We start from the raw sequence: 27,399 nt of genomic DNA, 5'->3' as shown, positions 1-27,399 counted from the left end.
GCCGTCTGGTGTGTGTGATTGTGGTCAGTTGCCTGACTTTGGCTGATCCTTGTGTTGGGACATGTCTGGTAAACGGCTCTGGTGTTAGTCCATTGTCTTTCGTAATGTGCGAGTGTTCGTGTCGGAAAAGGAGGTGGGGTAGAGTTTGAGTACCCTATGTGGTAGGCTGGGGCAAAGGTGTTAGAAGGGGGATACCGCGTATCACCCATCGGTGTCCCTCTTCCACTCCACGAGGACCCCACATCCAGGTGATCCTCCCTCACTGGTCCACCCCCAGGACCTGAATACAATAGTGATGGCTGTGTCCTGGCCACCTGGATGACCGATCCCCGGGGAATAGTCAGGGAGACACCTTCAGGTTTCTCACAGTGGGTTGTAGAGCAAGTTTGGTAGATGGGGGGGGTTGAAAGAGTGGTTGGGGGTAGGCTGGGTGGGGTTACAGAGTGGCGGTAGGGTGGGTGGTTGGGAGTAGAGAGAGTGGAGTTGGGGTGGGTGCGGGTAAAGCGAGTGGGGGTAGAGAGAGTGCGGTTGGGTGGGTCGTTGGGGAAAGAGTGGGGGGGTAGGGTGGGTGGTTAGGAAAAGGGAAAGTGGGGTATGGTTGGAAAAGAGTGGGGGTAGGATGGCTTGTCAGGGAATGAGTGGGTGTAGGGTGGGATAGAAAGTAGAGGTAGGGTGGGTGGGCATAGATCGAGTGGAGGTTGGGTGGGTGAAGATCGAGTGGAGGTTGGATGGGTGAAGATCGAGTGGCGGTTTGGTGGGTGGGGGTAGAGCGAGTGGCAGTTGGGTGGGTGGGTGGGGACAGAGTGGGGGTATGCATTGGGGTAGAGGGAGTGGGGATTGGGTCGGTAGGGGTAGAAAAGTGGTGATTGGTTGGGTGGTGGTAGAGAGAGTGAGAGTGAGTGTGGGTGTTTGTAGGGAGGTTGGGGTAGAGGGGTGGGTATGGTGTGACTGAGTGGGGTAGAGAGTGGGGGTCAGGGGGGTGGGGCTATAGTAGAGCGGGGTAGGCTGAGTCGGGTAGGGTAGAGAGGGGTTAGGGTAGAGAGGGTGTGGGGGAGGGTAGAGAGAGTGGTGTTGAGTACGTAGGGGAGAGTTTGGGTAGAGAGTATAGGGTGTGTTGGGCTAGAGGGTGGTGGGTGGGGTAGAGAGTGTGGATAGGGTAAGTGGGTGTGGTAGAGAGTGGGGGGTGGATGGGAAGGGTGGGTGGGGGTACAGAGTGGCGGTAATAGAGTGGGGGTAGGATGGCCGGTTAGAGGAAGAGTGGATGTAGGGTGGGATAGAGTAGAGGTAGGGTGGGTGGGCATAGATGGAGTGGAGGTTGGGTGGGTGTTGGTAGAGGGAGTGGGGATTGTTTGGGTGGGTAGGGGTAGAGAAGTAGTGATTTGTTGGGTGGGTGGGGTAGAGAGAGAGTGAGGGTAGGGTGTGTTTGTAGAGAGTGCGGGATGTGTGTGTTTGTCAAGAGGGCGGGGCGGGTGGGGTGGGGGTAGGAGGGATTCAGGGTTATAGAAAGTGGTGGTAGGATGGCTGGTCAGGGAAAGAGTGAGTGCAGGGTGGGGTGGGTGGGCATAGAGGGAGTGGAGGTTGGGCGGGTGGGGGCAGAGAGAGTAGAGTTGGGGTCCGTTGGTTTTGGTAGAGAGAGTAGAGGTAAGGTGGGTGGGTCTTAGTAGAACGTGGCGGTTTGGTGGGTGGTGGCAGATAGTGTGGATGTGTAGTGTGGATGGGTGAAAGTAGAGAGTGGAGGTAAGGTGGGGGCTTGGAGTAGAGCAAGTGCATGTTGGGTGGGTGGGGCAGAGGGAGTGGGGATTGGTCGGATGGGTAGAAGTAGAGAAAGTGGAGATTGGTTGGGGCAGAGGGAGTGAGGGTAGGTTGGGGGTAGAGGTTGGGTGTTTGTACAGAGGGTCGGGTATGGGGCTAGAGGGTGGGTAGGGTAGAGCCTGGGGGTAAGGTGGATGGGGGTATAGTAGAGAGGGGGGTAGGGTAGGTGGGGTGTAATGTAGAGTAGGTGGGGATAGTGGGGCTAGAGTGTAAGGTGGGTGGGTTGTTTGGGGTAGAGAGAGTGGGGATAGGGTAAGTGGGTGGGGGTAGAGAGTGGGAGTGGGTGGGGGTAGAGAGTGGGAGTGGATGGGGGGTTGAGAGGGTAGGGGTAAGGTGGGTTGTGGCAGACAGTGTGCGGTTTCGTAGAGAGTGTGGGGGTGGGGTGGATAGTAGGTGGTTGGGGGGGAAAAACATGGCGAACAAAGCAGCCTCAGGAGGACTTGTCAAAAGTAGCCCAATATTGCATAAACAAAACCTAACCAGCACATGTAATGGTGGAGGGGTAGAGCGAGTGGGCATGGGATGGGTGGATGGGTGTAGAAGGGCAGCTCTAGGATGCCAAAAGAAATCTGTCAAAGTGGCTGTGAAAAATAGCCCAATATGAAATCACAGTGCAGCTGGGAAATGGAAAACCTGGCACCCAACTTGCTTCTTACAAAGCTGCTGATTGGAGCAACTATTGTTAGAGAACTTCATTGGGTAGTACGGCAGAGGAGTTTGGAAAATTAGATTTTAATCATTTGTCAATTTCAAGTCATGGCATTATGTTGCTATGCCAACCAGATATCCTCAGTTCAGAACCCCCATTCCCTCCCTCTTCTATAAAAATGGTTTCGGTGCCAAAGCCAATAAATATGGCGGCTGCTGGAACTGAGCCTTCAGCAGGATGCACGCATGAGTAATAGTTAACATCTATTAACTCCTGCATGGAAAAGTTGGAATCCTGCCATACAATAAAGATTCAGACCTTCCAGGCAATAATCTCAGGTATGTTCATGGCTCCTGATGATGCAGGGATGGCATTTGCCTCTCTGGGTGTCTGTCGCCTCATCCCCATCTTCCTCTCACTTGCCTTGACAGAATTTCATCTCCCCTTCTAGCCCCTTTCTCCCCCATCCGCGCCTCATGGCTCCTGGCCTCGGCACTGAAAAAGCACTTCTCTTGCGTTGCTGTTGCACATGCATTGCTCACCTCCCATAAGTACATTTGTATTCCTCATCATTCTTTCTGCTGAAATTCAGGTGTCTGCTGCCTGGGTGCGAATAGCATTATAAGACGGCCTGCAAGCAAGAAGTTCATGTTCCCTGCTGGGTTGTCCATATTTCTCTCTGCAGCAAAATATTTTGACAAAACTACTAAAGAGGATACTGAGAGGTTCCTGTGGGGAAATCTATGTGAAAGAAAAGGATGCAAAGCAAAACTTTACATTTAGAAATCAAAACGTGAGCTACAGCATTTGCAAAAGACACGTAAAAGATCAAGCACAAAAATTAATCTTTTCGGTCACATGGAAGAATCCAGCAATCTTTTGTTAATTTGAGAAGTGTCCAATCTTAGATGAAAAGCACATCATTTGATAAGAGTGGGAAAAACTAATTGTGCCATGTATTGTGTATATTTTCCTTTACGGGACTGGGAATCGGCTTTGTAGAAAGAAACCTACAGAAATATCAAAACTATAAGTCTTGGGCAGAACTTTGATTACAAATAAAAGGTTATATTGTTCTGTATTACGTGGTAAGTGCAATATGCGAACGTTGTGACCTTGAAGTCTGCATTTGTGAATGAAACCAGTCCTGGACAGCCAAATGGCATTCAGTCCCCAACAAGCTACAGGAAGGGGGGTGGCTTGTTTTCCCAAGAGGAACAGTGTAAGCACTGGATAAAACCTTATGCCTTTGCTTGGATCCTGGTTCACAAGGACCAGCCTAGGTAATAAAAACAAAGGCTGCTCATTTACAACTTGCATCTGCCATAGAGTCTGTGCAAAAATACCCTAAATGGGCTCTGCGTAGTGGTCCCCTCTTAATTAATCAAATTCCCCATCTTTAAGGGGCAAGGAAACTTTGCAACTTTGGATACTGGATGCCTTGCGCAAGGGAAAGCCAGATCCTGCAATCATTCATGTGGGCGGAACTGAACAGTAAATGGCCTGGCCAGCTCTGTTCTTCAAATAGCTTTTGCTGTGACGGCTAGCACTTCCTTCCACTGATCTCCAAAAAGAACAAATACCAGATGTTCTGTTACCGGGCAGAGAAAATGGAGATTGGCATGTAATATTTTGGAAATAAGAAAAAAAATGCCCTTTGGATTTTGCATTACTAATCACTTTATCACTTAACATTTGAACAAAAAGTCAGAGTTAATTTTTGTATATGTTCAGGGTGAAAAGCTACGTCAGCTGGATGTAAAACTATATTTTTGGGATATTATGTTTATTACGTAAATTAGGCAAATGCGGATATCTCCACACAGAAACAGCATCAGCCATTGAGTCATATATCCTAGCGTTTGTTCCAGTGAGGCTGTTATTCTGAGATTGACATTGAATTTTTGTATCCAGGTTTCGGAAGGAAAAATGTAAACATTTGTAACTCATCCACCATATGTCGTGCCGAGCCAGAAATAGCATTATTTGGCTCGCCTAAGTGAGAGTAATCTGATGAACCGATTAGTAATGTGATCACGTGTTGAAAATGTGGTTTTAGAAAGATAAGATGGAAATCTCCAGAAAGACATTGCATCAAATGGGAAGGAAACTGGGAGTAGACGTCACTCCCATAAGACTACCCTCTTCATTAATATGCCCAATGAGTCACGGAGGGGGTTAGTTTTGTATGATGTCACTTTGGAACATTGTCCAATCACATACATTGACCAATTAGATTAGCAAAATTATACCCATCTCTAAAGGGGTGGTTTCTGCTCCTATAAAAGTTCAAACCCATTGATTCTGGGTAGGCTGGCTGGCTGACTGACTGGGAAAAAGGAGAGAAAAGAGAATGAAATAGGAAAGCAATCTGTGTGTAGGTACACATGCAAGCTCTCACCTAACAATACATGAAAACATTGCTTGCATAAATAAACTTCTAGATTGATTCCTTTCTTCAGTTAACTATTTTAAGGTAAACCATTGAACTTGGAGAACAACATTTTGGTGGAATCGGATTTGAAATGCATATCCGATTAGAAATGGAAATTACATTTTACATTGAGCAGCTACTGTTGTATTTTCTGTTCTTTGTCCATGTTGGTTTTATTGGCTATATCGTCTTTAAACTTTAGACCTCATGCTTATGCAAATGAAAACCAGTTTCCCATATACTATTACTGTATTGATGTTTATTAGCAATTATGTGTTTGTGAAGTCTTTATCTGGCATATGTTTTGCAGCAAAGGTGGTCAGTTGATGTAGTTCATGTCAGTGCAACAAAAATTACTTGGTATCGGATTTAATGCTGTTGGTCGGAAATATAATGCCATTTCGCTCATTTTTCAGAAACGTTAGGGGTTCATTGAAAATCTGTTCAAAGTCAATTATCTTTGAGCCAGACGAAGCCTCCAAACCCATAATTAAGGTAAGGATTGAATCTTGACCATCATCACAGTTTGAATCAGTAAGCCACTTTCTAATTATTGATGATGACCATTTGTAACCACCATGTATTTTTTTAAACCTCTTTATTTGAATTTTTGCTTCATAGGGCATTACACGGGAAGCTCCTTGTTTTCAAAATTATTCAATAAACAGTGTCCTTTTGTTGAGTAGCAATTTCGCCAACAATGTACAGGGCCTGCCTCCACAAAAGACCAATCACAAGTAGTATACCAAAAATTGGTAAATCCAGTCCCCAAACCTCCAAAACCTGCTACCGACTGGACGAAAGGGATGGCAGGAGTTTTCCCCTTGGTTTTTTTTTGTATGGGCAATATGCATTTTCTTTACATTGGACTATTGTGATGTCAAAAAATGAGCAGAACATTGCGTACCCTACAGCATCCTGGGTACGCAAACCTCTGTTTTGTTTATTGAAAATGTGAGATGTGCAGCACTAATGCGTTCTCACACTGCATAAGTGTGTGCGCTGGCCTGATATGTATCCTACAAAAGCTGGCAGGAGGAGGTAGTCATCATCCAGGAGTCTGGGAACTATCAGGAATGTCCTTAATGTGCAGGTGTGCATGGAATAGAGTTATCCTTGCGGATCATGATTCTTTCCCCTGATCCCAAGTTACAGCAGCCGTTTTACTGCATTTGTTTGTGCCATTTTTTTATGGGGGGGGGAAAGACTCATAAACCCCCCCTTTTTAAGCCCCCAACCCAACTACCGTTAAAATTAATTAAAAAAAAAAAAACGACTATCCCCAAACCCCTCCTGCAGTGAAAAAATGCAGTACAACAGCCATTGACCAAATGTGGTGAAACAGATGCAGTTAGTTCGGCGGGTGCCATCCTTGATGGCTCCTGATTTGCAAAGGTAGGCGGTCCTGTGAGAGAGGAATACTTAAGAGGCAAGCCAGTGGAGTGCTCGAATGGAGGTTTCTGTAAGATTGGAGAGGAGGATTTCATGATTTATATTACCAAGCGAGGGCTTTTAGAGGAAAGGGGGATGCTATAATAGCAAGGAGCATAGTCATGTGGCCTAATAGTTACTAGTCTTACATTATCCTAATTATTTGTACAATGCTTGCCTTTTGTATGTTGATACACATGCAAGACTCAACCCCTAAGGAATACATGAAAATAATGCTTGTGTAGGTCATCCTCTTTAATTGATGCTATTTAGCACAGGAATAGGGCACTCTCTAAACACAATTTAAGCTGTCCACAAGAAAGGATCCATGAAACTAGTTTGTTTATAAAGATTGTAAAATATGCTCCTCTCTTTAGGTAGCCTATGCTCTGAGTTTGGGTTAAGCCCTTATTCACTCCTCTCTTCCACCACTTTAAAAATTCTCTTTTCACCCAGGGTATGAATGAAGCCTTTCAGAGCCTCTGTCTTCCTACCTTGGTTCACTCTGTCTGCTGTGCTGTCTATCTGCCTCTCCTTCCTTCTCTCGCTCTCGCTCTCGCTCTCTCTCTCGCTCTCGCTCTTCTTAGGGTTATGTATGCTTCCCTGCTCTTGGTCTGCAACCTTTGTTCTACCACTCCCCCTTGCCTCTCAATTCTCACCATCCTCTCTACCCTCCTTCTGGCAGGTCTCCTACTCCTCCTTCACCCTGTATTTCCACTGATGTTACTCTGCCTTTCCTATTGTCAAATTCCCACTCTCCTTCCCCTCTGTTCTTTTGGTGGTTTTCTTTTTCCCATACATCCTTCCCAATCATTATCCTTTTCCTTGCCTCTACTCTTCACCTTTTGTCGGTTTCTCCTCTCCTCCCTCCTCCTTGCCCCATCTATTCCACGCTTCATCTCCTCTCTTGCTTTCTCCTCACCACTTTATATTTCACTCACTCCTCCTGCCCATGCCTCCCCTTGATTATGTTCTTCTTTGTCTTTTCACCTTCTCCACTCCCTCTATCTCCTTATCTTTCTTTCTCCTCCTCTCTGTCTGCACTGTGCAGCAGCAAACTGGGTTGAACAGTTAGAACTGCGGTTCAATGTCATAAAGTGCCAAAGCCAGCTCTGAGTCGTTGGTGCTGTTGGTTCGGACTGGATCGAACATGGATTGCAGCGGTTCAATGGCAAAATGGCAGGAATTCTGGCTGTTGACTCTGAGGAGCTGCGAGTTCCTCTCCTGGGTCTCAAGGAAAAGATGGGTTATTTTTACTGGTCTCCCAAACAAGGGGGTGGGGGCTGGCACACACCTTCAGAGATCCTTCAGCATGTTGAGGCCCTGGGCATAGTGTGGGTCCCAGATATACATGACTTGTACCAGCAGCAGATTCACCCCTAATTATCTCTGTGGATGGGTAGGGAATAGAGCTTGCCTTCACATCACAAATGGAGGACTGTGGAAAGAAATGCTCTCCCAACAGGATCCAATGAAATCTTCTTGAAGGTTTAAAGTCTAGAGAAGATTCAATGAACGAGTGGGAGGTAAAGGTAAAAGCTCCCAGGTGAATGGATTAAAGATGGCCTGCTTTAGAGATCCAATCCCTGTTCTTGGAACAAGTGGACATTCCGCCCAAAGTGCTACAGGAAGTGGAGAGGACAGCAATGAAAGAAACCGAGAGAAAGAAGATGGTTGAACCTTCCTCCAGCTGTAAAGAGCTCCCCCTGTCTACACTAACCGTGCGCCCTTCCCATATGAATAGAATCAAATGCCCTTTTGGTATGTAGCACCCTGGTGTTGAGGTTACTCATTTTGTGAATGGGTGTGCCCTTTGATTCCTGTTCCCAGGACAGCTTCCTGTGGATTGGCTGCTCTCTGGGAAGGATGTTGCATGCCCTCATAAATAAACAAAGAGATGCAACCCCCAGGCCTACAGTCTTGCTGGGAGAAGGAAGTACAGCCTGGCTAGGGGAAAAGCACATAATCCTTTCACAACTGAGCTGGGCAACACAGACCTGACGCATGTGATATCAACTTGATGTGGCTTGTGTAATTGAGAGATGCTAGCCACAATACCTCAAACTCTGGTCTAGCTTATATTTCAAAGTTTAACATGCCATCAGGATAGCACTCTCATAGTTATGTAGTTTTTGGAGCAAGGGCACATATCTTAAATTGAGCCCCTGCGCTGCAGAGACTTGGCCACTGCAGCTGTCAAATGGGCACATGCGATCCCTAAACCTGCTCTGTGCCACTGGGGAGCAGGCATTGCATGCAGATCAGGGTACTGATCCAGCAGGGCACAGGTGTACACTATGATTTTGGCATGGAGCTCATGAAAGGCGAATACCCTTCCTGAGATGGAATTACCTGCATCATTTTATTACTTTAATCAAAATGAAAAAAGGCTAGGGCTTGTACACCGTCACCAGATGGCAATCCATCACACTCTTCTTCTCTTCACCTCCTCTCCTCTTGCTCTGTCATGCTACTTCTTCCCACCTCTCAGCACTCCGATACGGCCTCCTCTACACCCCGCTAACTGCTCTGTACTCTTGATTTATGACCCCCATAATTCCTCTTGCTGTGACACGATTACAAGCTTGTGCTTCAGGGTCAAGTTTTGTGAGCGAGATTGCTGTCAGCTGCGTGTTTGTTTTGAGTAAGTGGTACCAGTGGATAAGTGTTGGATAACCTGCATTTTCCCCAGCTGGGCAGCACTGTTCGGTGATCTGCCTGGCTGCTCCTGTCTGAGGGGATTAAGCTGCTGTCTGCCATTTTTAATTCAATTGGGCCGTTCCCTGATGCGGCTGCTGAGTCACCTAACATCAGTTCCTTTTCATTTCTGACTATGTCCTGACAGCCACAGGCCCCCACAGTTGGAGCTGAGCATGGTCCGGGGCAATACCCGTGCACGATGTGTGCACTGTCATTTCAAAATGTCAATTTTCAGAAAACGTAATACAGAGCTCCCACGGATGTGGGTCTGATGGCAGCTGAGTCCTCATGGGCCCCATAATATTTTCTGATACGCTTCTTGAGTGAAAGCAGGGGTCACAAGTTTTTAGGGGATCTCTAGCAAATCAAGATAGGGATGGTGTGGGGATCTTGAGAAATCCCCAAACACTGCCCCCTCTGTTCCCCAGGGTCCTACAGCACAGAACAGTAGATGTTTCACGGCCTGCAGATTCACCCCATTCCATAACCTTGTGCATGTGACATCCTCACAGGACAAAGCATGTAATTGTGACTGTGATAGAGGACTATTTGGTAGCTGCTGGAAGTTTTGTGTGTCTGTTCTAAAGGTACTGAATACACAGAGTAGAGGCAAATAAAAATAAACATACAATGATACACTGAAGAACAATCTGATACCTGTTAGCCGTTCCATTTGTTACTCAAGAACCAGGCCTGAGCTTAGATTTACATAAATGAGAACTACCTGCTATTGCATGATGTGGGATGGACTATTTCTAGCCTTGGGTGGAATGATCATAAGGGTACATTGGCCTGTATTGGACCTGGTAAAAAACAAGCGTTGGCCAAAGCGAGCAGATCCCTGATTATGGGCATATAAGCCCATATTAAGAAGCCTGTAGTGGGAACTTCCTGGATACCCTGAGAATCTTTGTACTTGCCCTAAAATGTGAACATATCCGTGGAACCAAGGTGCCAGCACCCACAAATTCAGAACCTGTATCTGTCGCTGTTCCTTGAGTGGCTGAAGTTTGCAGCATGAAGACTTGTGACTTCTCCCCATTGGAGGTGGGCCTCTTTGAAGGCATTGTGCTGCTTCACATTCACAGACACTGCTTGTCCTGAAGCATACACTGCTTTACTGTCAGTTAACTTGCACTTTCTCTCAGGGATGGACTATTTCATAATTACGTCATACTTGCACCAAACTATCTTCATCATTCTCCTTTGTCCACTGTTGCAACTGTGGGCAGAATTTGCAGTACACAGGGTCTCTGAAGCCACTTTGAAGGTCAAGAACAGGACATTTAGTATCGGCCTTCCACTACCATTAACAAGCAATGCATTTTAGGGGGCCACTCCAACTCCCCTGTGCTCTCTCTCCTGATGCGGCCCCTGGTGCTACATCAGCAAGTTCAGATTGATGCCACCTGCTTTTCTGCAACTCTTACCCTCTCGCCCAGTCACCCTGTCCCCTTCCCGCAAAGACGTTTGAAGCAAAGAATTTGGTATTTAGCTTCCAGTATGTTTTTTGTTGTTCTTAAGAAATAGATAATACTTAGGTGATGTTTGTAGTGCCACAACACATATTCTTCTAGTTTCTAAGGACTGTAACGAGCAGTTTCTGCTTTATTACAGACTAGTGGTACTCAGTTTATCGATCTCGGAAGGATAAATACCTATTGTGGGATAGAACCCATGTTACATCATAGCACGTTGTTCTAAAGCCGAGCAAGTTGCACTTAAGCGTTCTGCCTGGTCACAAGGTTATATGTCCATTTTTTTGTTATGTTATACTACTTTTTGATGTCCTTTATAATGTATTTATTTTTATTTGTTTGCTTGTTAGGCGCTTATACAGCAAGTACATACTGTTTCAAAGCGCCCACAGGGCAAGGGTGGGAACGAGGGAGCGATACATGTTACACAACACAGGAGGGGAAAGGAAAAGGACGAACCTACTATGCCTTGTGAGTAATTCAGGACGTGCCAGTGCAGCAAGGAAAGGGCAGAGGGGGAAGAGTGTCCATGCTCGTGAGTGAGCAACAGATGAAGTGTATGGAGCGGTAAGTGCTACACCGTCAAGAGCTGTGTTAGGTGTAAGTGCGAGCCTCCAGGCAGAGGGAGTGCCAAGTGCTGAGAGAAGACAGAAGCTGGGGTATTTGGGTGTGGGTGTGGGTGATCTGGGGTCCTGAGATTGCAGAAGGGTCCAGGATACCAATCGCAGCAACTGTGAGATTAGCAGAGGAGAGGAGATGTGAAGGAGGAGGTAAAGAGGATGGTCTTGAGGAGCTTCCGGAATTCAAGGTAGTCTAGCACAAGGTGTAGAGGGAGGCGGAGGCTGTTCCATAGTAGGAAGCCATCTGTGGAAAGCGATCAACCTCCTGCCCTTTGTTTAGCAAAGCACTTTACACACAGAGCTGGTGCCAGAGGAACATGGAGGTCTGGAGGGGGGAGTATTTAGTGAGATAAGGTTGAAGATAGTAAGGACCCCGGGCCCAGACAGCCTTGTGGATGATGCAGAGGGATTTTAGGGGAGGAGAGATGTGGTCCCCGGGCTTAACGCAGCGGATAGGTCTTGCTGCCCTATTTTGGATTAGCTGGAGAGGTCGCAGAGTGCAAGAAGGTAGATTCAGGAGGAGTCTATTGCAATAGTCAAGCCTAGAGAGAACCAGGGCTTGGGTAACATTGAGCCTTTGGGGGGGAAAGTGAGAAGAGCAAGAATTCCTTTGAGAAGGAATGGCTGAAAGTGAGACTTCTTGGCAATGTCCTGAGTGTGAGGGAGGAAGAAGAGGGAGGAGTTGAAAATGACTCCCAAGGTTTCTGGATTCAGAAGAATGAGCTGGGGGAGAGCCCATGGAGTAAGGCCAGAGTGAAGGGAAGAAAAAGGGTGCAGGGGTCCCGATGGGAAGGATCTCCGTTTTACTGGCATTGAGTCAGAGATCGTTGGAGGTGCACCAGGACTGGATGGCAGATAGGCAGTCAGGGATGATGGAATGTGCAAGGGGGTCAGAAGGAAGTTTGAGAAAGAGTTGTGTCATCTGCATAACACTGGAAGTTGGAGGAAAAGGAAGAGAGGAGGCATGCCAACAGAGCAAGGTAGATGTCAAAGAGCCAAGGGGAGAAGATGGAACCTTGGGGGACACCACAGGTGGCGAAGGAAGTAGGAGAGGAAAAGGAGCACATGATGACTTGGGATGAGCAGTCAGTTAGGAAGGATATCAGCCAGTCCAGTGCTAGATCCGAGATACCCAGGGTATCGTGGAGTCTTTGTATGTACCATATGGGTAAAAAAAAGTTTTCTTGTGGCTTGAGCTAGCCCCCAAACCCTCCTCATACAGAACGGGCTTGCAGCTTCTTTCGCTCACATGGTGTCATATGGGGACCCCATTTGTTTCCCAGTTCGCTCCTGTTCGGAATGTCTGCCACAGTGCTCTGCCTCCTAGAGACCTTTTCTCTGATGCTCCCAACTCAAAGGTGTTTTAGTGGTGCACGTTTATTTCCCTCCTACAATGGCCTCATAGTTTGCACCCTATTCAAATGTTTTAGGGCTATTCATCTGTAAACCATAAAACTGTTGAAATTTGATGAGTTTGCGGTCCTCCTGATAAGTAATTTGCACTTTTCAGACATTTTGTCATGGTAATAAGTGAAGGACTCTCCAAACTCTGTTCTATACCAGAAACTACTTGTACAAGAGTATAGAGCAAGGGGGTTCCATGCCTTATAGCAGAGGTGTCTTGTCTACACGGACTAATGAGTATTTCACTGGGGTGCTGTCCTAATGAGGCTAACCTGGATTTCACTTACAAGATATCTGTTGTCTATATTTACTGGGGGGTTTTCCTGAGCTGCTGAGCATGTTTTGTACTGGGGCCTGCTCGCGCAGCAACAATAGTGCTGTAGAAGCCTAAGGAAGTTAGTGTTTGAATGAACCCAGTTGTACCACCATTATCCACAAGCACCATAAGTCATGGGATGCTGACTATTAATCCTTGGACCAGCTTAAGATGTCTTACACTGCAGAAATGTTTAAGAGATTGATTTCACCGTTGTGGGCTTAGTGTCTACCATTTGGGTCTGTGATTGTATAGGAGGTCCTGCTCATAACCGCAGTTCATGTTGGTACCAAGGTGGCGCTGGCTGCTGATCGGCAAGTGATGCATGCTTGCTGGTGCTGGGGAGGCTGTGATGCTTCTTGTTGGGAGCAACTGTTTAACACCAGCTCCTGCGGACCCCAGGGATATTGCAACACCTGTATGTTAATGGGCAACGTCGGCTCTGAACATTTTTGGGAAAGGCATGGGGCTACAGGCAAGTCCCCCTTGAAAAAGAATGTTATTCCTGCAAGGTCATGCCATAGTAATGGTTGTGGATAAAACACGTCTGGGTAGCCAGAGCACTATACCTCGTCCACATTGAGTTTGGAGGACCATAATTTTATAGCAATAACATGAAATCCCTGCAGTCAATATATGTTCAATGAAGAGAACATCAGAGACCAAAGATAACCCTGCTTGGTGCCCCTTGAATGTTTTCAGGTCTTAGACACAGGCACATTCATGTATCCAGACTATACATTGGGCCTCATTACAAGTTCGCTGGTCCGGAAACTAGGGTACTGGTAAGCTTGCTGGTACCGTTGTTTCTGGACTGGCAAACTATGAGGTATGCGAGCGGGAGCCTTTCTGCCCACCAGGTCTGACCTAGCGGGCTGAACGGCACCTGCTCGCAGACCTCAACGGGTGCACCGGCACCATTCATGAATGGTGCCGGTGCATCCGACCTCCCCATTCCCATTGAGTCCAATGGAGCCCCAATGAGAATGGGGAGTAATTATTACAGGCACCCAGCAAAGGGGAATTAACGGGTCCGCCGGTAGATCGCCCTTGCCAGTGCCGGTAATTTCATCACTCCGGACCGGCACGGCTACCGCCAGAGTCTTATGTAGTCTATATTGCTTTCTTGAATGTTTGATGCACCTCATTCTTGCTTTCTACCGTGAGTGTCATTTTAACTCCTGTATTGTTCATCTGAGCCTTAACCTTATAACACTGTTCATCTGAGCTGAAGCTTGTTTCACACCTGTTCTGCTGCTTTATTTTTGTAACTTTTTTTTATAAAAACGTTCTACCAGTTAAACAGCAAGCATAATCATTACATTCAGTTATTCAATATAAGTAATAGAGATTTTAGACGGTGTAACCTAGTTCAGTGCAGGTTGGGTCTTCTTTTTTTAGCGCTTGTGTTTAATGTAAGTATTGTGAGGGGTCAGCAATGAGAGGCAGACACAAAGTTGAAGTATTCTCAATATTTGCCATGCTTATTAAAATAAAGGTTTGGAAAAAGCCTATCTTGCTCTAACCAAAGGAGAATGTCCCTTCTTATGAAAACAAAACCAAAATAAGTTGACATTGTATCCAAATGCATCTATCCCTCACACTAACATATAAAAGAAAAAGGTACAATACAGTTTGTCATCACTTCAATCAAGTTAGGCAAAACATATATATATCACTAACAAAAACATTGTTAAAGGGATGTTATGGTTAAGTTGCACTAGCAAAAACCTATGAAATTCAATGGAAAAATGTTTTTACAGGGACGTTATGGTTGCAGGTAAAGCCGACAACCCTCCCGAAATTCGACAGTTATGGTAAGCTAAGCAACCATAACTCGTGCCACAAGTGCGCACTGCAAGGACTAATACCCATGACATCAAAGATGCCATCACAAATCTCATTCATGACCTCACTCATGACATCACATGTATATTTACTTTTAATAGAAAGCCTCCTCAAGGGATTGTTTGTTACACTCACCTGGTATCCACGGGGACGCCACCCAGCCAGTTGGTCGTTGGTGCCCTTCCCGATGATTCCCTGGTGTGGTCTCGATGTCGATGGGATTCCGCCTGGAAATGAAGAATATATTAGGACTGGGCGACCAAGGTATGCTTTCCCCCACCTCCCTTGTGTTTCCAGCCCCTCTAGGTTCTCTTCTCACCTGGTTGTCGGAATCAGTGGGCTCTCCGTCCTGCTCTCTGGGCAGGGGCGCATTGTCTTTTGTGGGCGCGGGTGGTCCAGTTACTTCACTGACTGCTGCCCTTGTAGTGTCTTTCAGGTAGGTCTTATTGCGATTGATGGCGTCGTAATTCTTGCATGCTTTTTCTCTGTTCTAAATGTCTCTTTTTTATCTCCCTAGGAGCGCGGAGTGTCCGCTTGGAGAACTGGATATGCTGGTTCTCACCGGAAGATGATGGCGCGCTATAGCGCTTTGATGCGGTAAGGAGGCGCTTTGCGTAGCGCAGCGATGTCTTGTCCTCACTGACCTGTGCTTTTCGCTTTTCATAGGTCGCGGTGTGTTCCCAGCGCAGATGGAGTTCCGGAGCTATGCCGGCCGAAAAGCAAACAACCAGGTAAGTCTTTAAGCGCTTTGTGGTTGTAATGTCTCCACTACTTCCTTTAATGATGTCTTTCTCCTTTTCTCAGGTCCTTCGATCCGGGCGGTGAACTCCACCAACAGAGCTGCCCAGGAGCTGCGAGCAGTGAAGGATGATGAATGCAGGCAAGATTCTGCTGCTAACGATGTTCTTGGTTTTTTCTGCAGGTCCGAAATTCACCAGGCTCGTGAGAAAGCTGGACATGGTGAGCGTCACGTTGCTAGAAGCAAAGTAACGCGAAACGTGTTGTCTTGTTCGGTTGTGGTTTAAATAGCCACTGTAAAGTAGTCCAGGTAAAGTAGTCCCTAGGCCACCACACCCAAAACACTAGACCGCATAGCTTGGTTCTAGGAATCAAGCTATGTGGATGCCTCTATGTTGGCTGAAAGCCTAAATAAAGTAGTTCCTCAAGCAGATGTCTTTCCTTACTGATAAATCTGGCGCCAAAGGCACCAGGACTGGCCCCAAGACGGCCTGAGAAGTGGATGCCAGGCCTTATTAGTGATCCGAGCCCTGATTCCACCTGGCCAATGGGCTTGCCAGTGGGGATCAGGGCTGAGGGTCGTGTCGTGACATTGTTATTGTAATGGTGGCAGAAAACTATCAAAGAATATTGGAAGAGCTATCATGAAAGAAGTAGGTCATGGAGAAATGCATTGCAATACACATCATTGTATTGCACACTTCTTCACTGTACATGAAGGAACTCGTGTGCAAACGTAGCCATATTCTGCACCATGTCTCATGGAAGTGAAACTTTCAAACTCTTTCCATGTTACATAGTGAAATCATGAATGCATTCGTTTTAGAGTGTGTAAGTGATTTCAATCCGGCACACACCCAAGTGAACGCCTAGCGTGTAATGCACAACTGAAATCCTTATTTATTTTTGTCTAAAAGTTCTTTATTCTGAGCGATATACCACTCATATCACGCCCTTCTCATAGAAACCCCAAGGTCACACTGAACCAGGAATCGGGCTGGTTTGGAAAGTTAAAATATTTATTTATGTATTTACAATTTAATCACACTATGTTTTAATGGGTACACAATAATCACCAATGGGGTGATGTAACACTGAATAATCTATTTAATACACAAAGATTAGTAGTGAGCAAAACAATCCAGCACAGAAATAATACTTTTGTGTGTGTGTGTGTGTGTTCAGATCAAATAGCACTGTGGTTAAAGGTTCGAATGTAAAGAGATAGGAGGAGAGAGCAGGTATTCAGGAATGGCAGAATACAAACAGAATATCAATCCCACGTTCCCACAGGAAACACAAGAGAAAAACAGAATGGACTATCAAGCTGTCAGAATGGCTTTTAAAGTTATCTTAGAATGGACTGGCAAAAACACTAAATATGGTCAAAATTGCTGAAATTACTATACATTCTTCTGGGAGCCGCTTTGGATATCTGCACACAAACACAAGCAATGATTTAATACCAAGAAACAATTAGAAATCTTAAAATTCAAGTCGGAGGCAATCAAAAGCTGTTTTACACGTGTCAGAATTTCCCAAAAACGACATTCGCGGCAAACTTTTCACTGCGTGATAATTGCGATAATGGGATAACCGTATTTAATTGGAATGCGGTTTTAGATGCGATTTATAGCTGTGGATGTTAGCTACAAGCAGACATTGTTTCTAGCACAAATGAATGCCCCACAGGAACACAGCCACTTGATCAGAATAACTGCCTGCTAAGGACTCGCCTTCTTCAGATGGGAAAAGATCAGCGCAAATATAGTTTTAGCAATAGTATTACTGGAGGAAGATAGAATGGTTTGGAGAGAGTTATAATTCAAAAGTACCCCTAACAATACAGGTTCTGAATACGAGATCGGATGGTTTTAAGATAGGGATTGACTATGGACAGTACATATGCTAGTGACACAGTTCTATCTATAGATACTCACTAGATATGTTTTTAAACGGAACCTTCAGGATTCTGGTCCGTCAAGATTCTGGTCAGGAACTGGATCTGGTTCTAGGACGGACAGCTGGGCACATCTGATTGGATCTGCAATGAGCAAGGCGCTCTGGTCACAGCACGACACAGAACTGGATTGGATCTGCCCTTCTTGGTTCTGATGATAATTCTTTTAGCAGGCAAGCAGTACAGCGCAGCCTGGCTGTATTTTGATGCTTCCCCTTAGGTTTGGGGGGTTCTGGAATTTGAGGCCTAGCTGAAAATGGTTCAGCTATGCAATGGTTTCTGCTTAGCCAAGTTTCTGGAGTCTGGAGCAAGGAAGATGTAGAGTTCAGCAGCAGGGTGCTCCACCAGGATCAGGATGGTGAGTGAATCTGTCTGTCTTTTTCAGTGGTGAGCTGTCCCTATTTATGCTATGATAAAGGGGTGTGTGGGCTGGTTTAGCCTAAGCTTGCCCCTTTTGACGGGTGATTGGGTCAGAGTCTCCTCTCTGCCTTGATAGGAGGAGAGAAACTGTGTGTCGCCTTTATGGTGTGATTTTATGAGGCTGAGAATCCACCCCTAGCCCCTTCAACACAAAAACTACTTTTGGGACAATACATATTTACACATGTGCAACCTCTATAACAATCCCATATACAGATTACATATTTTATATAGCAGCTATCCCTCAAAACCCCGTAGCTGTGGGATCTTGTCTCGGCTTTTCACAGAATTTTGCCCTTTTCATCAGGAACACCATGTACAAGTGTGCGCGTTTAACATGGGCATAAGTGTATAAAGTTTCATACTTCTATCAGAAATACATTTTGTGTAAAATCACATTTACTGCCATTTCTTTCAGAACATGTCACACGATTGTGCCGCCTCTTGAAACGTGCAGCCAAAATTTGGTTTCACAAATCTGTTTCATATTTTTCACAATTTTAAACAGTGACTTATCCTTCTTTTTAAAATGTTTTGTCCTTGTTAAGCAACACATGGTTGTTTTAGCTCCACCCCTTGGTCTCTCCCTGGAAGCCCAGGAGCCATCCCCCATGTTTGCTCTTGGCAGAGGTCATTTACGACTGTCCTCACACCTCGTTTTCCTTTGCAGCAGCTGTTCATTGTTCCCTTTTGCCTCTGTAGACCAAGTTCTTTCCAAACCCTATAATTACCGCTTGGGTGTGCTTTCCTGATGGGGGGAAAGGCCATCTTTCTGTGGAGAAACCTGATATTCCAGTTTGGTAGCTTTTAGCCAGGCTTGATTTAATTGTTAATTCTGTTGCATTTTCCCTTAGCTTAAAACAAACTTGTGATTTCAAAATAGCAGCTAGAATTCTGATTCAAGATTTTAAACCATGGGATCAAAACAATTACAAGATGGTTACTCTCAGTAACAGGCGTTTTAGATTGCAAACATTTGATTTCAGTTTATACATGTTTAAAGTTTAGTCAGACAGGCTCATAACAGCTGTCATCTCTGCAGTCCTCTGCTGCACACAGATTTTTCACATCTACAAACAGGCCACTTTTGCTGTGGAAATCCATTCATGCTTTCAGCGTTTCCGGACCTTGCAAGTTCACAATGATTTCTTAAACTAAGTGAATTTTAGCACCCAGCAAGAATTTTGGATGTTTGAGGGTGTTTTGTACCAGCATTCTGCAGTTTCAGCAACAAAGAAAAAGGGATTTAAAGCAAGATTATGGGGTTTCATGTAGCAGAGCACTGCTTTTCCCTTCTATACTCCATTTTCACGTGACATATTTCCGGAGTGAGATCTCTGTTCCACCACTGACAACATGCGTGGCAGATTGGGCAACCATCTTTTTGTGGTTTGCAAAGCGCGATTTTCTGAGGTTTTGGCGCGCACAAGAGTCTTGCGGCCATTTTGCTGTTTCTGGCACCATCATAACATAGTGCTGCAGGATAGCAAAGCAGAAGTGGGTTAAAACATCCCACAGAGCGTAGGGTACTGTTAAACATGTAAGAAGTAGCTACCATTGCCTTTATAACTACATAATTGCACTACTGCACAGAAACCATAAAGACTGCACAATTCATACAAACATGACCATATATACAAGGGTAACATTACCAGAAACTGTTCGTAACATAACTGATTATCTTCATGCACAGAAACCAGTGCTGTGTTTTACGCTTTCCTCTTCCCCTATATTTATCATATAATGTGAGTGAACCATAAGGAAAGGTGGGTAAGAACATATGAGAAGGGTGCCATACACAAATATAGAACCTTTTGAATTGTTTGTTACTGAATGTTAGAAGAAATCGCCCTCAGGGTAGTGAACAAAACCGAGGGAGCCACACATGTGATGACACGAATGAGATTTGTGATGGCATCTTTGATGTCATGGGTGTTAGTCCTTGCAGTGCACACTGGTGGCACAAGTTATGGTTGCTTAGCGTCCCATAACTGTCGAATTTGGTTTTTCTTGTCGGTTTTACCTGTAACCATAACGTCCGTGTAATGTTTTTCCATTGAATTTCATAGGTGCAACTTAACCATAACGTCCCTTTAACAATGTTTTTGTTTGTGAATTTCATAGGTTTTTAGTAGGGTGTACTATAAGCAGAACGTTGCTTTAGCATACCGTTTTCTGTAAAGAGGATAGGTATTTGGTATGGCAGCATAACCATAACGTCCCGTTAACAACGGTTTGTTACTGATTCCTTGGCTGCCCCCATGATGAACGTGTGGAAAGGGAAAATTGTCTGGTGTATATATCCATTTGCGCTTCCCCTTACTTTTCAGAGAACTGTTGGTGTATCGTACCAATTACAGATGTACGTAGTAAATGTTGTTTAGTGTGTCGGGAAGCTCTCTTTTTCTGTTAACAGTGCATGATAAATCTGTACCGCACACTACTGGCCGAGATAACTACAGGTGAGCAATATGGACGCTTCCTAGGGACACTGCACCTGGTTGGCGTATGTGCAATCACACTGCAACTATCCATAGGACTCCATTAGTGGCCGCATGTCTGCATCTTCGAATGCACTTTTAAGTAGTTGTGGAAGGGCACGTGTTTCCGTTCCACACCTAGACCCATGCATAGGTCAACCACTGTATGCTGGTCACACCGCCCCTGTCGCTAGCCCTACAGATTCATGCAGTAGGCTACCGCATTTAAAATACTGCTGCCGACTTCGTGGGTGGCTCTGCAAACCTACCAATGTGTGGCTAAAGTACTCCTAACTGTATAACGGCCACTCGTAAACGAGGAACAGCAACCTACAGTGTCACGTGGGCATGGTAAATGTTGCATTACTTTGATTTATCTGCTGCTTGCCTTGCCATGACCCGCGAAACAGATACATTGTGTCTGCACTCAGCAATATGATGGAAATTATCAAGAGGTAGCCTACTGGTCATGCAGTTGAAGAAAACGTGTAACTGCAGGTGGGACAGTTTGTACTAAGTCTACAAAATGGCAAAGCTGGTGCACCTTCCTCACGCACAAACTAGTGCATGTAAAGGCAAAGAAGGAAACAGCAGAATATGTAGAGCGCAAACAACCTTAGTGGTGGTTAGAAAAGCGCTGTAGCTGCATGGGCCGCACAAAATAAATGGTTTCCTGCTGCACGTAATGAAGCAGTGTTTCCCATTGTTGTAAACATTCTTGTATTCCACAATGTATGTATATCCGTGAATGCTATATCTAACACTAATGGGGTAGCATAAACTGTTTGTACTGCATGTGACGACAACTGAAATGAAAGCACAAGGGACCAGTGTGCAACAATTACGTATGCTACATGTACAGCATTTCCCACATCTGCTGCGGGCACTCCTGTAGGGCAGCAGAGCTGTTAAACAACCTTAGCAAACCATGTGCCGCACTACAGACCCTTACAAGGCAAAGGGCATTGTATTGTGCATGAATTGGAATGCGCTACTGTACAGAGGGAAGGTACTTCGAAGTGCATGGGAACGGTCCTTACGGGAGCATTACAATGACTGGCGCCTATGTACGTGAGGGCCACCCAATCATTCTGTCTCCTGGCACGTCACCTATGGTATCCAAGTAGGTGCTGCCCCTTCTGTACCGGACCTTTCCTGTCGTTCCTTCTGTGGCGTGTGTGAGAACACCATAATAAATGAAAATAAACTTTTAAAGGAACAAAAGGTAAATGAAGAAAGGACCTTTCACAGATCAACAACGGAATTACCAATGCACGCATGCGGGGCTGGAGACGTGGCAGTGTGGTAAACACTGTAGTTGAATCAGTTGGAAAGGGGGTCGCTGTACAAATAGGACTTTTTACGTGTTGCAGAGCGTTTTCAAGAGTCACAGCGCAACACTAACTACAAAAAATATGAATACTCTCATGAAGGGCACCAAACCAATGTAGAGGGGTGTACAAAAATCGGGATTGCTGGCATACTAAAATGAACGTTATAGCTGACGAAAAGTATTCGTGCTGTGAAACGTCATATTCCCAAGGGCGAAGTATGTTATTGGCACATGTCGAACAAAGGCAGAAATACGCTTCTTTGCAATGTACTGTGATGTCTGCGTTCACGGACCAAATAGAAAATGACGTTCCCACATCGGTGGCTACATAATGCGGTACAAACGTATGCAGGAGATCGGAAACAAACGCATGAACTGGGCAAGTGCCTTCTTCATCGAAAAACGCACTAAAACTTGTGAAACATGCTGTGCAGTTTTCCCTGCATAATCAACAATAATAATATCGGCATGATTGCTTGTCACCAAAGTGTCACACAGAGAAACCAAAATTGGGGACCTCATTGTAGCTACTCCATAGCACTACACATCAACATCATAGATTGCTAAATGATTAGCCACTGCACAGTGTTTTCGATTCACTTTCAGTCAATGTATGTCGGAATTCCCTAAAACCCGCACGCTGTGCCTCGTGAAACACACAGCCATAGCCGCACCCTCTGCATTTCTGTCCACAAATACACTGTGTAGCGCAGTCTGTCCGTACACCCCACACCCACAAACTTTATTGCCCAATCCCGTAGTCTCTAAAGGCCCATTTCTATGGGCATCATCTGCAAAAGGGCCGCATGTAACACGTGCCACCCTGCAACTATCGCGATATTCGCTGACTTTTCGTGCTGAGTGCGCGCGGGAATAACTTTGAACCATGGGAGCGGACGTCGTTAGTTGTGGTTGTTTTGTTGTTTTATTTATTTATTTTTAAAGGTGCTTCCATAGACTATTTTTGCTGTTTTCATACGTAAATGTGTGTTTTATACATTAGCTCACATTCTTACAATAGGCTCTTCAGTGCAGTGTGTAGATTGCAAAACAACATTTCATTGCCACTGTACGACAGACATGGCATTTGTCGTGAAAAGGTGTATGTATCGCGAACCAATGTTAACATTCCCACAGTGGAACATCCCAGCAGCACTTAAGAAGTCACACATGCTTCTGTTGATGAGACCCCTTCCGACCTCTGGCTGGCGACAGGATTCATTGGAATACTTCCACACTATTCTCGACGGGGGGGGGTATATATGAGAAAAGCACCTTGGCAGTAGGAAAAATGCACTGCACTGCTTTCATCATAATCTTCAGTTGAAGGAACATACGGGAACAAGGCATGTAATTCATAAAGGAGGCTCCAAAGTGCACAATCCCTACATGTACAGTTGACGAAGAGCCCACGCGTCAACATTCTACAAGCAGTCCGCCGAAACAGCACGCTTCGACACTACACCACAAAGCGTCCACTCCCTCCAAACTGAAATTACCAGACACGTCTTCTTGGAGGCCATACACGCACAGATCTTCCACAAAGCCATCACCCACGACGAAAACTGTGTGTCTTGCCATGTCTGCCAGCCGCAGTACACATAGTAATGGGGTAAGTGAATGCCTCCCTTTCTTGTGACGCACACCCAAAGCACCTGATTGGCCAAAGGCCATAGTCCCATTTCCATTGGCCAGCATACTGACCAGCGCAGAATGTGGCATGTGCCTTTCTCCAAGTACCGCCAGGGCAGCGCCCCAGTAAAGCAGGACTCCTCCTTCTTCCTATTGGCGCGCTTTCCTCTGACGCACACCCTGAGCACCACCTAATAGGACAATTGCTACAATCCCATTTCCATAGGCCATCATGGTGAGGAGCGACTAATGTGACATGTGCGGGTCCCCAAATATGTTGAGTGCCGGCCCCCAGTGCAGCAGGAGTCCCTTTTCCTATTGCCACACATCCTAAGCAACTCATTGGACAATCCCCAAAGTTCAATTTTCGTTGCCGCCACCCACAAAATCTCCGGATGTGGCTTTCGTGCTGCGTGCGGCCATGGGGGAATAACGTACAACCAGGCCAGGGGGAGTTTGTGGTAAGGGGCGACTCTTAGAAGAGTCTGTTTGTTTTTGTTTGTTTAGATGCTTTTACAGAAACACCTTTTTTTTTTTTGGTCTGGTTTTAGTAGCTTTTGTTTTTTCTTCTGCTCACATTAGTACACTAAACTCTTAACAGCATCCTGTAGACGAGCAAACAAAACTGCATTGCCAATGGAATGCAACAAAATGCCATTTTCTTGGAAAACTCTGCCTTTCCACAACTTATCAGGTAATTGTTCCAGAAGAACATTCCACAAGCGGACAAAAAAAAGTGTACATGCTTCTGTTGATGAGACACCTTCCTGCATCTGGCATGGAACAACATCCATGAGCAGTAGGCCATACTCTTTGCGGTATTATAGATGAGAAAAGCACCTTGGCGGTGGGAAAAGGCATCCTCGCGACATCCAGCAACCTTCTCAGTCTACGGAACAAATCTAAGCAAGGCAGGTAACCCCATATGCCTGCCGCCATAATGGACGACGATGACATCTACTACTGGAAACGTGGCGAGGTCTTTGCAAAGTCCATGCATATCGAAGAAATTGCACTCATACACAGCGTTCCACAATGCATCCACTCCTTCCAAACCAAAATTGCAGTCAGTGTCTTTGCAGGGCATAGTTGTGTAGATCTATGACAAAAGGATCACCTACAGTCAACCCAATGCATTTCGCCATGTCAGCCACCCTCAGTACGCAGAGTATAATGTGCAACCGTTTCACCTCCCTTCCTGTTAACCACACCCACACTACCCGATTGGCTAATCCCCACACTGCCATGATAGTTGGGCAAGGTGGTGTAAAGGGCAGATTTCGGGATGTGCACCTCCCAAATTAGCGCGTGGGCCGCCCCCCTGTAAAACTAGAGCAGTCCTTCTTCCCTTTGCACTATCTTCTCTGCAGCTCTACTTCATTGGGTTACGCGTAAATAGGCACAAACACATCCATCAATCGCATTGAAGCCGCCATCATCAAACACTGTCACTCCTGTACAACACTTGGTATCAGGTAATATTATCCCCATATATATGGTCGCCGTAAATAATATTGCCGGGAAAAAGGTTGCAGCGATATTATATGGGTGACCATATATATGGGGACAGGGTCACAAAAAAAAAGGGGAAAAAAAAAAATTCCATGCAATAATGAAGAAAAATGGCCGTTTTTTGTGGTGACGATATTTTTGCATGGAGAGATTTTTGTGGCGACATTATTACATGGAACCCAACACTTGAAATGTCGCATTCCAAAGCACGTCCACTACAAAGTTCAATGAAAGTATGCACAAGTTCTCCATCCACATACATCCACTTAGCCACCCAGTATGTGGCACGCGCAATCCTGAAAATACTGTGTAATCCACTACCTTTTCGTGTTAGGGGGGTTGGGGGGAGGAACAATATGAAACTGGGTAGGGGATTCAGTCTTCCAACGTAGATGTAGAAGGTTTTTTTTTTTTTCTTTTTTTTTTTGTTTGTGACGTGCGTGCGAGCAACTTTTTGGTATTTTCTCTTTATATGCTTTTCTGTTTGCCTCTTCTCACATCTTTTACCACATTCTGGTCAATGCTTCTTGAACAGTGTAAAAGAAAACAGCATTGCAATGGCGCTCAAATAAATGCCATTTCTACGGAACCACTGCATATTTTGCGATCTCATAGTGGGTGGAGAACATGCCAGCAGTCTGGATAAACTGACGCATAATTCTGTTTATAGCACACCTTTCCGACCTCTGGCTAGAGACAAATTACACCGTCATGGACCCATACTTCTCTTGGTGTAATGCATGAGAAAACGACCGTGGCAGTAGGAAAAATACGCATCACTGCGGTCAGCAACCTCTTCAGGAGACTGATTAATTGTCCACACCACATGTAACCCAAATGTACACTGCCATAGTGCACCACGACAAAGTCCGCGGTAGTGACGGACGCTACATATCTGCAAATGCAAACCATCCCGCCGAAACTGCAGTCACCCTGACAAGCCCAGAAAGCGTCCACTCCTTCCATCCCGCAATTACCAGCAACGCCTCTTTGCACGCAACACCTGTGCAGATGGTGCACAAAGATATCACTGACGAGAAGTACTGTGCTTCTTTCCATCTCGACCACTCTCACGACACAGTATTGGGACAAAATGGTACCGCCCCTTTCTATGAACCATGCCCTAAACTCCTAATTGCCTATTTCCCACACTTCCATTTCTCTTTCCATACTGCTCATAATGGGAGGATGTGCACGTGCGCTTTCCCATCCATCTACAGTGAGGGTCACGGGCCAGTAAAGCTCAGACGATATTTCCTCCCTTTGCACAGTCACTTTTTGCAGCCCTCCCCCATTGGGTGCTGTCACATTTTAAAACATGCATGCACCAATCACATACTAAACCCCTGCATTGCACACTGTCATTTCTATACACCACTCCATATTTACCATTAAACACTCTCAGTACACGTACCGTTTGATTGCAAAGCCCCTCCACCAGAAACCTCTGCTAAAGAATGCACAATTGCAGCATCCACAAACATCCTAACACGCACCCAGCACACCTTTAGCCATGCATACTACATTGCAACCCTTTCCACACCCACTACAACACTATACATCCAAGCAACCATATGGGCACCTAACATTATTCACAAACATAACATACATAGTAGCACTTCTACCAAACTCCACCACACCATAAAATACCCATTCACGAAAACGTGTGACACTTAGCAGAACCCACAAACATACCGCAGCCTGCACCACCGCTATACACTGCCATTCACAAGCTATTGTGTCCCTGCCAACCTATGCACAACAGCTTCACAACATTGGGCCTACTTCAATAAATCTGCACACAGCAGAGTAACCAACCACATATAAGCTGCACTTCAACCTTACCCACTTCCATTTTCACATTACGTACACACTGCACCCTGTGCCCACACTACACAACTTCTCACTGCACCATCTCCTGCTGCATACCAAATACTGTAGCATGTCCCAACTATCACCACAACTGTAGAATGCACAATACATGCTTTGCAACTCACTTCTGCTTCTGTAGCACGTCGACAATGTGCTCAACACGCATTGTCCAAACATCACCACACTGTGCCTCATACACTGCCAAACCTGCATTGCTCCATTGGGTGTGCTCCTTGCACACATTTCCCCCCCCCCACCGTAATGCAACCCTGCATGTCGGCATGTCACCAACTACCACTATGCACAAATGCACCACTGGCACCAGCACTCCTAACCAACCTCCACACCGCAATGGACATGCACATCGTTACATACAACAGTTATGTGTAAATATTACACTGTCTCCGGCACCCCTACGCCCTTTCATTCACCTACTATTGTCTTACCCACTTCCACTCACAAAGGATTGTTTCACTGCCAACGTAACCACAAAATGTTTACAACATTGCCCATAATGCAAGCATTGTGCACACAGCACACTATCCAAGCACATATAAGCTGCCCTTCAACCATATCCTGTACCATACTGCCAGTATACAAGCATTGCACCCAGTGCCCACACTGCGTGACTTTTCACTGTAGCATCGCCAACCACCACACACCGCCATGGAGCTATGCAGCAACAAATTGCAACAGTTACCATAATGTACAAACAAGACACTCTCTCCTGCATCCCTATGCACTTTCAATCTTATACTAT

At 45.6% G+C, this 27,399-nt stretch overlaps 1 protein-coding gene across 2 annotated transcripts in view; it reads left to right on the top strand.

Moving 5' to 3' along the window:
* Positions 1 to 27,399, top strand: part of NSMAF (neutral sphingomyelinase activation associated factor) — a 2,198,666-nt gene that overhangs the window by 39,424 nt on the left and 2,131,843 nt on the right. For both annotated transcript variants that reach the window (XM_069621092.1, XM_069621093.1), the window contains exon 3: positions 5,312 to 5,390. In XM_069621092.1, the coding sequence (XP_069477193.1) occupies positions 5,312 to 5,390 (79 nt within the window). The remainder of the gene's footprint in view (positions 1 to 5,311; positions 5,391 to 27,399) is intronic.

Source organism: Ambystoma mexicanum, chromosome 5q, assembly GCF_040938575.1.
Source record: "Ambystoma mexicanum isolate Mex_15411 chromosome 5q, UKY_AmexF1_1, whole genome shotgun sequence".
In the NCBI taxonomy this organism is placed as follows: domain Eukaryota; kingdom Metazoa; phylum Chordata; class Amphibia; order Caudata; family Ambystomatidae; genus Ambystoma; species Ambystoma mexicanum.
The sequence above is the reverse complement of the archived record's forward strand: the minus strand, read 5'-3'. Positions and strand labels throughout refer to the sequence as shown.